We start from the raw sequence: 11817 nt of genomic DNA on the forward strand, positions 1-11817 counted from the left end.
ACCATTTTCAAACATCTTTTATTAAATCTTCTCTTGTAGTCTGTAAGGCCACAAAACCTTTAGTCTTAAAAGAATATTCTCAATGCTTACATTCTGCTTGTCTCTAACATTGCGCCATGGAACGGCCACTGGTCACCCATATTTCATACATACATGCATATACATACATACACTTTTTCTCTAGTACTGTAGCTGCTGAAGGTGCATTCACACTGCGAGCATCTTGGTTGATGGGTCGCTCTGTTCGGACCGATTGTGGACGGTGCGACAGGCTCTGATCGCATCTATGTAGCGGTCTGCAGCTACAAAGTTTTGAACAGGCAAATTATGTATTTTTTGCTGCTTTGGTATTGCCTTTCAGAGCGTCACATTGTTTTGATGTCTTGACATAGCTTGCTAGCAAGCACTAATTAGGTAGCATTTATGAAAAATAAATAGGAAAAACTTGATGGATGCAACTGTTCTCCAAGCATCGTTTTTGAGACGTTTATTTCTGTAGTCTCACAAGTTAAAGTTGTAGAGAGTTTGGAAGCTTTGAATGGCTGGAATCAACTTCTCATGGGTTTCCTCCCACAGTCCCAAAACCTGCAAGTCAGATGGATTGGAGACTCTAAATTGCCTATATTTATGAATGTGTAGCGGGAGTGTCTGTCTACCTGTATAAGCCCTGTGATGGACTGGCCATCTGTCCAGGGTGTTTCCCCTGCCTTCAAGCAATGTATGCTGGAATGCTGAATTGGAATATGCGGGTAACGAAAATTAGTGAATGTTGACGACCAACGACCGCGAAAATTTCAGCCGTGGAAATGAACAGACTTCTGGTGACTTGTTGATCGTGTTGCTCGCAGTGTGAACGCACGGTTAGGCCTATGTGTTAACGCATATCAGAAGCTGCTGTGTTGTCTATTGACCAACATGGTAAATAGACTGTTGGCGAGGCAAAGGCCTCTGTTCAGCTCTTTAGGTTTTATGTTTTTCCCCAGATAATTTTAGTAGCTGGAGCGATGCAATCTGCATTGTCTGATCAGGATCGCTCTCTTGACCCCCGAGGCAATGTCCAGTGCTCAGGTGTATACTGTTTCGTGATGCAGTGAGCAGTTTCCAATGGGTGTTTTCATTTTTGACGGCAGACAATGTACTAGCTTTTGGCTAAAGTGGTTAAAACAAGCTGCCTTACGTAACTACAGGATGCGGTCAAAATAAAGGGTACAGCTGCATAAAGACATTCCTAAGTAATGATGGTGGATCTGTAATGGTGTGCAGGGCTTTTCCTGGCATGGTTGTAGTTGGAGGCCAGTGTCGCTGAAGGGTGAATTATGATCATACCTTGACTTTGGGAAGGCCTTAACATTTGGCTAACATCGCTATCCTCCTCAAACCATTGGATGACCGCCCGTGCCTTGTTGATGGGGGTGTTGTCCTCTGGGAAACACTTCTCCCATCAAGAAAGAAATGTATCATGGGATTTAAGAGATCGCAGGGAACCCAATTCGTCGTTTTTTTTTAGAATTGGTCAAGCCCCGTCAGGGATTATAGGCCTAATCCCACGCAGAAGCACGGCACACCAGCGCGAAACCACCAGAACTGTGCATGGCGGTGGGACTTTGTCGGCATCTCCTTTACTCGTACCGTTCCCTGGAGCTGCTTTTCCTCTCAGTTTCTTTGTGATCTATGAAGCAACATGGCAGTGTCGAAGTGGAAAGTATTTCTTGCATTTGTTTTTTGTTTTTTTGGCTTTGACCCTTTTAGTATCAGTGTTGATGGTATGGGTTTAGCTTCAGAGTAGTTATTATCACGTGGCATCTGGTTTGTTCTCAGATATGATTTCTATAGAAATTGATATGGCTGAACTCGTCAGATTTGTTAGAAACAAATATAAGCCATAATTGTTGAATTATGTAGGGTTTTTCTTTTTTTTTTTATAATATACCTTTTATTAATCCTCCTTAACCAGGCAAGTTGACAGAGTACTTCCAACACCCGGGGCTATGGTAGTGCTTTCAGGGTGAGTAATGGCTATATACTGTAAATACACTCGCACCCGATAACCAGCCAGTACAACCACGCTCTTGTACTGTTGGCCACTGTGCAATTCCACTGGAGCAGTTTGGGGGTTAAAATGCCTTGCATAAGCACATCTAGGTAGTTATTAGCTGGGTTTCCATCCAAGTAGTTGTATGCGAGTTGTAAGGTATCAAATAAGAAAAGATGAAGGAAATGGCTAGGGATGGGATGATATCTCACGATACGATTCAGTACGCCATATGGGGTTCACAATTCGATACAACCACAATACGATGTAAAAGTTCAACGACAAAGTCTGACTGCAGAATTCTGTTTATTTCTGAGCCACAAATCTTTCTAGCGATGGCATTGGCTTGCTAGAATAACAATTTAAAGATGTCATTACAAAGTGTAAATAATATAATTTCGACGGAGAGTTTGTGAAATTGTGATGTGCAAGCCGTCTCATTTGTGATTACTACAAGCAGAGTAAAATGTAGGTAATATCGTGATTTCATTTTTCTGCCCCACGATACGGATTGTCACCTTTTTGCATTGCAATATATTGAATTTCGATATAACGTTCCCTCCCTAGAAATGGCCAATTTCTATAAAATGGATTCAATAGAGAGAAGTGAGTTTTGAAAACCAGAAATCTCAGCAGCTGCCGAAGTAATGGTTGAGTCATTGGTATTGATCAAGAACCCTGTCAACCCCCCGCAGATATAGTCTGGTCATTTTGTGCTATGGGACAGTGAAAATTGTACTTACTGCACCTTTTATAATTTGCTCAATAGTTGGATGGAAACATTGCTGTTGAGTCCAAATTGTCCCGGCTCTTCCAAGGTTTTGAACCGAAGCCCTTATGGTCACATTAGCTTCTCTTGAGTTTCAGTTTGCCACACCATTGACCTTATTCACACGGCAGCCATTTTGAACTCTTGGGGTGAGAAACTCTACCAAGAAGATTGCCATAAATATATAAAACTAGCATTACTACGTTAGCAAAGAGTTCAGATAGACCAAACAGTTCTCAATTTAGCTAGCAATCTCGGGAACAACTACTTGAATTTAGCAGGGAGCTTAGTTAGCTAGCTTACTAGTTAGTAAGCTACTAGCTCTAGGCTAGACTGGTAGTGAGCGATAATGGGCCAAATATATTAAAATGTGAACCTGTGTCCTTTTCAGTGGAGAATCCACCTGAAGTGTTCAAAATGGCTGCCAAGAATGGTCTTTACTCTGGATATAAATGTAACAATTTAAATGAATATTGTAGGAAGTTTAAAAAAAATAGCCTATTCTTTTTGAAGGTTGGATCCCCACTCCCCCAGTGAAAATTTGTGCTTAGTGTTGCTTGTAACAGGAATGAGAGGAATCCATCAACGCAAAGTTCACTGCTCCCTGGTTGGAACGAGTCTCTGCTTTACAGTACAAATGAGTCACGCGGTTTTGAGTGTCGCGCTCAAGCGTAATTGAACCGACGGCAACTGTGAGGGTGGCGTTTGAGGTCATGTGTTTGACGTCCTGTGAGCTGGGCGTGCTTTTCTATATACTGTATTTGACGTGATGGAGGATTTAGCTGGCGCGGATCTGAACGGCGGGGGCAGCGGTTACTGAACAAAGTGAACCAACTGACGGCTTTCCTGAGCGGCGGATCCAGGCGCTTGAACCTAGATGTTTTAATGTTTTGAATATAGGGGCTGGGTACCCTCATTGTTTTTATTCATTCCAGTAATGTCGGTGGATCACGGTCGGTGGGACGTGGACGAGGGTCGGGGAGGGGGGGGGGGGGGGGGGAGGGGGGGATGAAAGACTTCACTTCTGTCACTTCTTATTTATTGACGTCTTCGCAGATGCTCTCCGTCTGCGATCGTGGATCTTTTTAGGTGGATTAAATGTTTACTGAGAGAGATCACTCTTTTGCAACATTTAAGTTATGGGTTGGGCGCTCTCTCTCTCTCTCTCTCTCTCTCTTACAAGAATGTTGTTCTTCTTTAAGGCACGGTACTGTCTCAGTCTGCTCCTCCCAAAAGAACTTTTTATTCTGATACCGTCTCTTGCATGGGGCATTTGGAATGGCTTCTTTAAAAAAAAAATTAAAATACATCTTCGGCACAAAGTAGGTATCAAACTTGGTAGCAATGTGGTAACGTAGTTTATAGGGTTTCACTACAGTGGCATTTGTACGGTGAACAATTCAAAATACAGTAAAAGAAGGTAACTTGTGTTTGAAAGGGGGCCTGTCCTATGAGTTGGAAGTGTGTTAGAAAGAGTGTTTGAATGGCCTGAAGGCTGTTGAATGACGCATAGAAACATATCTTTTCCAAATGTGTTTCTTTTTTTTTTTTATAAACGTTCAGCAATAGCAAAGGACAGAACGTCATGTTTTTTTTTTTTGTCATTCCCATACTGAAAGATCAGCAGTGAACAGATCAGCAGTTACTGAAAGTCTATTGCAGACAGTAATACCGGACTAGGTTTCCTGTGAATCTCCCTGTAGTTGAGGGTTTTTTCCCAGACTTGATTCCCCTGTTAAAGAGAGGATATTGGGATCGTTTCAGCTCAGTTGAATGCAGTACCTCTTTCTCCCAAAAGAGGACAATGTTTCATCTGGTGTCTGGAGGAGGAGGGAGGGAGGGGGGGGGGACAAGTGCCACAGTTACTGGAAATCCCCGTAAAGACGGACCTGAAATGGACTGCTAACGACACACAGAAGATAACCGTGCCGCCTCTGGAGACTAGCAGGGGCATCGCAGAGGGGGGGGGGGGGGGGGGGGGGGGAAACCAGAATAAAACACAACAGCTGTCTGTTTCAGAGAAGAACAGAACGAGAGAGCTGTTATCGGAGTAGGGTTCTTTTTTTTTTGTTTTTTTTGTTTTTTTGCATATCTCTAGGTGAATTGCAATAATTGTGTTTATAGTTTCTGAGGTATCAGGGGTGTTCAGTTTGCAATAAATGGTATATTCTGCTGTGTACAGTTACATTTTTTTTTTTTTTTTTTTTAAATTACAAAAAATTGTACTTGTTTCTATTTTTTGTGTGATGGTTTCAAAAAGAACAAAAATATTTTAAAATGTAAAGGAAATCTTAGTATTTTTTTAGTTTTTTTGTCTTAAAATATTGATGCAGGATTTATTCTTTAAATAAAACTGTGGAATACTTAAGAAATAACATCCGTGTTCTTTGCTGTTTTTTTTTTGATATGTTATCCCCTTTTTATATTAGTTCTTTTCTATTTTAAAGCAGACTGAGGGAACGTTCTCTTTCACGAGTGGGTCCTAATTTTGGGAATCTAATTTCTTCGATTCTTAGGAGTCCTGAGGGTTTCCGTAGAATGCGCTTCCACGACAAAAATGGCGTCACTTCCGACGCACGTCAAACAATTGTGAAAGCGTTGGTGCTCTCGACACAAGACTAACAGTCATACCTAGCAAACTATGAGCTTAGTGGAACCGACTCATGGTTCAGCAGCACCCAAAGAGGAAGTGGTTACATTCTCAGCTCCACCACACCTATCAGTGAGCTGCAGACGGGAAACGCTGATCATCTGGTGCCACTCCTTACACTTTACCAAGTCAGGTGTACACACTGCTGTCATACTTTTTCGAATATTTTATTGATGTATTTCCAAAAAGATGTCAGTGAAAAGTTTATAGATGAATGTTAAGGATATATAATATTCTACACAAACAGTTTTCACTTCATAAGCTTCATTCCCTTGGCAAAAATGTACAATCACTTTAAAAAATAAACGCATCTAAAGAGGTTGACTTCGAAACAAAGAACAAAGAAAGTGAAATGCAGTGTTGGTACGCGACCACAAGTGCTTTCATTACGAATAGCTGAGACTGAAATAGCATTCACATAGCTTAATCGCTCGCAATCTCGCCGCGGCATTAAGAGAGATATTTAAGGGACAGAACTGTACAATAATAATAAGTAGAGTAAGTATAGGCAATGGGGGGGTTGTCGAAAGAGAGAATGTGGTCTATAACTTGTAGCCGAGTCCAGATCGGCTGATGTGGCAGAAGAGAGTCATGGCGAAACACATTCCCAAGACCTGTCGAAGAACAGAAAAAAAAAAAAAAATTGAAGAATTTAATTCCAAAACGCTACACATCCACTCGTTACCTGATGTTACATCTTGCACCAACCATGATATATCTCAGTATCATTTCTAATTTGAAACTTTACCTCAATGATGCAGATGACGATGACAGAAATCCCAGTGGTTAGGAAGTTCTCCTCGAACCAGGCCTTCGCTTTCTCCAAACAACCCTTTACAAGAAGAACATCCATGAGATTTCATATGAACGCGTTGCTGAGTATTTCTTTGTATAGGTGAAAAAAAACTCTAAAGGTCGTACAGGTTTTGCTCTATTCAGTGTGAAAACTTTTCCCTTTTCCCTATGGGGGATCAATAAATATGAATGCAGATTATTCAAACAAACCTTATTATTCCAAGCAGATAATCGAGTAATAGAGGTTTATTTATATCTACCATTTTCTTGTATTCGGGGTTGTGGTGGTCACATGGATCTGTCACGCAGCAAGAATCAGGCACTTCGTTTTTCCAGTCGGTGTAATTATGGATTCCACAGCAATCCAACTACAACATACAATTCAGAAAAAACACATATACTGTCATATTTCAATAGACTGAGATCAGTAGCTGTCAGTATTTCACTATAGTCTACTGTCCATATGTTTTGCAACTGTCACTTTGCACTGAATGTGGGGTTCTGTTGTCCTTCATGTGTGCATTTGTGTTACTATGCGAGTTCAAAAATATGTCTGGGATTTACTCACCGTGTTCTGAACCAGATCCCAGTCCTTGCTGATGGCTGTGGAATTTCTGTTCAAGCCGTTGAGAAGGTCTTTTTCCACCCACTTACCAATCTAAGCAATAAGAATACGATATCAGTAACTTGTCCCATCATTGCACAGTTTCACACTTAACACCCATGCACTTAGTGATGATACATCTGACTTCATGTTTACTAGGAAACTAAACTGCAATGTGAATCACAAATTACCAAATCCAGAAAGCGGTTGGTGTCCTGCCAAGGCATTTTAGAATGACTTCTGTGATAAAAAATACTTACATTTTATGTGTTATATTTGAAATGAATCAATCATTCCCTACACTTGACTACGGTTGGTGATGTCAGAGATGTGTCAGCCTAAAAATGGTTGTAAACTTCATTCCACAAGTTGTATTTACTATGTGAAAGCTGAGGTGAACAGTATTTTCTAGTAGGAAGCTAGTATTTACTGTCTTTTCCATAGGAACTAAACGCAGCATAAAATCTTCAGCTGGGCTGGAATGGACATTCAGCAGCACTCTTTCATCAACAAAATATTCTATTATGACTCTACAACTCTGTACAATTTCAAATGAAGACTCAGGGCCTGAGTGATGGACCATACACACACACACACACACACACACACACGCCTACCATGTCCTCATTGACCAGCAGGATGCAGGCTGCAGTCAGCTCCACCAGCATCAGAATGAACAGCAGGAGGAAGAACTGTGAACAGAGATCCCACTTTATTCCACTGTAGTCTCGCACTGTGGAGAGTTTCATTCTACGGTGCATATCCATTTTGCAGGACATACATCTATTTTGCAGAAATGAATCATGAATTCAAAGGTCTTCAAATAGCCAGTAATTTCACGCTAATCATGTGTTCTGAATTATGTTATTAACAACAGCAAATGTTTTCTGCTGATGCAAATCTGCAGTTTGTTGTAATGTTTAAAGGCCCGATTTATTTTTTAGGTCCAGGATTTTGCAGTGATGCACTGGTAATAAAGAAAAATAACAAGGTGGGTAAACTCTGATATCCAATAACAACCACCAAGATGGACAAAAATCAATAACATTTTCAGAAAAGCAAGACTTAAAAGACCTTATCCTCATATATTTTGCATCAGATTTGAAACTATTTACCATGATGAAGTACTACGAATTCACATTATGAAGAGTTATGTCAGCCTGAAAAGGGTTGCAAACTTCATTCCACAAATAAAAAGGTGGGTTTAGCCTCCACTACATCCCTGATATGCATTTTGAAATTTCCAAAAAGCTGATTTTCTTTCAAACATAGTATGTGAATATACTTAAAATGGGCCATTTTGGAAACAGGCCAACATGTTGCCGCATACAAATGTGTGTATCATCGCTTTGCGTATCTCTCAATTTTCTCCCATATTAAATTTCAAAATCTGCTCATTCGCTATATTTGTTATAAATAGTAACACAAAAAGTCTAGGCCCTATGCTATCACTGCTGTTACTGAATGATCAACAAAACACATTCCACCAAAAATGTAGTCTGTATTGCATTAGTTCAGGGACGCTTGGACCCAATATTAAATATGTTATTTTATGAATTGATTCATATTTTTCAAATAATATAACTAAATTAAAAGATGGAGATGCAGTTTTTTTTTTTTTGTACTATACTTTTATACATGGGAAAGTCACCAGAATGCAGGAAATAATCTCTGCATGTTAAAATTTACTGGGTGAGAGAAAACCCCAGACTTCCCACTTCTGTTCTCCTTATTTTCACTCCTGAGGCCTGCCAAGTATGTTTAGGGTATCCTGTGGCCTTTAGGGTCAGAAGCTAGATGATCCAATACATTCTGCACTGTGGGACCAGCTTGGGGCGGGGGGGGGGGGGAGCTATGGGCCACGTACCGTCAGGAGGAGGCAGCGGTTCTCCTTCAGCGCCCCCAGGAAGCCCAGGAAGGAGACGCAGGTGATGATGATGCCGCTGATCAGCAGCGCGCTGGACATGTTGAACTGGGCCAGGCTGGGCATGAGGGAGTCCATCCTGAAGTTCAGCATGTAGATCCCGAAGCCCAGCACCGCCGTGCCGCATATCTGATGTGAGATACAGTGTGCCACGTCATCAAGTTAACGGAACACAGTGACACGGTTATTAGGGATGGGACGATACGGGATTCGCGATACGGGGTTCACGATTCAATACAACCACGATACCATGTCATAAATAAAAGTTCAAAGTATGACTGTGGCATTACAAATAACATAATTTGGATGGAGAGCTCGTGAAATCGTGATGGTCAAGCGTCTCATTTGTGGTTACGACAGCAGAATGACATGTAATATCGCGATTGATTTTTCTGCCCCGCGTCATATACTGTATATCGTCCCGTCCCTATACCAACTACATCACCACAAAAAACATTTCGAGGGCTTGGAGCCAAAGATTTTGAGATTTTGGGCGAATATGAGTTTTATATATCAGTTGAAAGGTCTCAGTGAGATCTTTTCAGTGCCAAAAGGACACAACTGAAATCATGACCCACAAGTTTTAATTAAACAAAAACTGAAAGCCGTAACAGTAAAAGTAGGGTTTTGTTTACTGCCCAAGCAAAACCCCACTTTTGACACTGAACAAGCATTGTGGGTAGAGGATTCTAACAGCACTTAGGTCAGCTCAAAATGCATGCTGACATAAGTAATGCTAGCATGGCAGCATGATCACATCATTTTTAGTATCCTATTCATATCCCAATTAATATTCTAGGTCAATATTAGATTAATGTAAATATGTTAATATTACCATGAAATACTTAGGCCTATAGATTCAAAATGTTATTTTATAATATTAGGAGTGTGAACTGGTCAAGATGAGTTCTGATAGTAAGACTGCTGGTAGCTGAAGTTCTCCCTCAGTGTTATGAGGAGTTTTACAGGTCTTTGAATGTGTCCCAGGACACATCAATAAGTGATGTGTCCTGGGACACATACAAAAATGTATTATACTAGCAAAAGAAAAAAAAGTAGTAGTTTAGAATCAAAAGTAGTTTCTTATGTCTATAGAGGTTTATTAAAAGTTTTTAACAGAAAAAATGTATCAATCAATCTGATATGTTCCATGTAGCCTACGATTTTAAAGGCCTTGGTGAAAGTTGCTGAGCATTACTTCATGATAAAGATATTCATTCTAATCTTGTTTTATATTTCAGTGTTGACTGAAGTGTAATTGCTAGATTTGTATTAAAATGAATGTGTTTTACAATTGTTTACTTACATACGCCCATATTCTGCATGGCTGTATTGGGACAATGTTTGTGCCAAAAAGGCGTATTTCACTCTTTTGCCATTTTTAAAAAAGTTAACAAATATAATTCAACTCAAACCGTAGCAGTATTGTTTTTATAGTAATGCTCAATCTGATAACACAAAAAGTTAAAAGTTAAAATATTGTGTTTAGTATGTGGCAGCTGATCCAAGTTTGATCAAAATTTGTTTTGGCTCTCCTGTAAAATCTACTATAACGCACTTACGCCCCTTTGGCTCCAAGCCCTCCATTTAATCAACTTCTAGATAATTCAGTGCCTTACTCAAAGGCTCCTCCATAACACTTAGTGAGGGAGGGGAGAAGAATAATAATACGTGGTAAGTGGTAAACTGAATGTGATGCTGTGATACTTGAGGCATACGTACAAAACATAGGAAGTTGACAACACACATGGTGTACTTCAGACACTTGAGGCAACCTTGAGCCATTGTTGAAAACCTCTTGTCAGACCTGCAGAATCAAAATGACAAAAACACGTTAGCACGTTATCGTCCAATAAGGACCAAGGTACCAGAAAATGTCCAAGGCAGAGTGTCTGAATCACATCTGTACTTCCCCCCTATTTACGGTTTTGTTTGTTGCGTGTGTGTGTGTGTGTGTGTGTGTGCGTGCCTCCATCTTAAGGCTGTCAAAGTGTCATAGTCACACTACGAGGAAGTGATCCTGATGCGTCTCACTTCCTGTGTTTCCTTTGCCCGAAACTGCATTTCAACGAGATTTGAAGCGTAATGCGACTAATGTAAATTATGACAAGGTCGAATGAATTTTTTCGAGTTTTGATGTTGCGCAACACTTCAAGGGGAAACCACAACTGTAGGTATATTTTGGAAATACCACAAGTTCGAAAAGTTCCCCAAAATGTAAAAGGGACCTTTTTTTGGGTAGAGGTCTTCCCCAACACATTTGACTGTTATCACCCAAATATGTTTGAGCCATTCATAGTGTCAATAAATCAAATTGTTGCTCTATAAGAACTAATGGTTAAGAATGAAAGTACTGATTTCCAAGTAATTATTAGGGCCTGAGAATAATTATTCTTATTATTAATTATTTATAATATTGTTCTTGGTCGATTTTCAAGTGTTACACACTCCTAAAGCTATAGCTGCCATAATAAGATTTTTCAATAATTTCACTGAAGTTCCTCTTTTCCAATGCTTTTATCAAGGACATTTTCTTTTCTTGTTTAGAACCAGTTTTACTGCCTTGTCAATAAAAACCTACAGACATACAGAACCTACAGAAGTACAGACACACTCCGGAGACGTAACATCAACAATTGTCCGTCACGTCAGTCAGGAAACATCAGCGAAACATGATAACTTTAACACTATAACAGTTTAAAGATCGTATACAGTGTAGTCACAGGTTAGATATTGGTATAAAAGTTTAGGGCTTACCTGGTCGGGTGGATTGTCGGGTTTGCCTCTGTTTTTTTAAAAGATCGAGACAGGTTAACGCGTCTCTCGGTGAACTCTGCTGTTGCCCTCACTTCCCCTTCTCATACTGCTGCTGAGTATAAATCGCCTGGGGCTTCAGCACCCTTTCTCACTTCCTTTTTTTTTTTCTCAACACAACATGGAAAATCTATGACTGAGAAAGTGCACTAGGGGACAAACATAAATAGCACTGTAAAAAAAAAAAAAAAAAAAAAAAGACCACGATGCATGTCTGACGCATTGCTTT

The 11817-nt window shown here is 40.1% G+C and overlaps 1 protein-coding gene across 1 annotated transcript; it reads right to left on the bottom strand.

The window, feature by feature from the left end:
- Nucleotides 1–5610: 5610 nt before the first annotated feature.
- LOC139638502 (leukocyte surface antigen CD53-like) lies at nt 5611–11686 on the bottom strand. Its single transcript, XM_071512650.1, has 8 exons — nt 11532–11686; nt 10497–10581; nt 8718–8903; nt 7468–7542; nt 6815–6904; nt 6507–6614; nt 6200–6283; nt 5611–6065 (listed from the first exon to the last, which is right to left on the bottom strand). The coding sequence occupies exons 2-8, from the start codon at nt 10557–10559 to the stop codon at nt 5994–5996; spliced, it is 678 nt and encodes a 225-aa protein (XP_071368751.1). The 5' UTR covers nt 10560–10581; nt 11532–11686; the 3' UTR covers nt 5611–5993.
- Nucleotides 11687–11817: the final 131 nt, after the last annotated feature.

This window comes from Centroberyx affinis, unplaced genomic scaffold, assembly GCF_046629955.1.
Source record: "Centroberyx affinis isolate AG114_WGS23_722 - 3 ecotype Tasmania unplaced genomic scaffold, CSIRO-AGI_Caff_v1 ptg006411l_1, whole genome shotgun sequence".
Taxonomy (NCBI): Eukaryota; Metazoa; Chordata; class Actinopteri; order Beryciformes; family Berycidae; genus Centroberyx; species Centroberyx affinis.

Excerpts from the sequence above, each read along its gene's own strand:
- LOC139638502 (XM_071512650.1), bottom strand. The coding sequence starts at position 10,559 with ATGGCTCAAGGTTGCCTCAAGTGTCTGAAGTACACCATGTGTGTTGTC. Across the intron at positions 8,904-10,496 it reads TTGTCAACTTCCTATGTTTT|ATATGCGGCACGGCGGTGCT; the intron begins GTACGTATGCCT and ends ATCTCACATCAG. Across the intron at positions 6,905-7,467 it reads TGCTGGTCAATGAGGACATG|ATTGGTAAGTGGGTGGAAAA; the intron begins GTAGGCGTGTGT and ends CTTATTGCTTAG.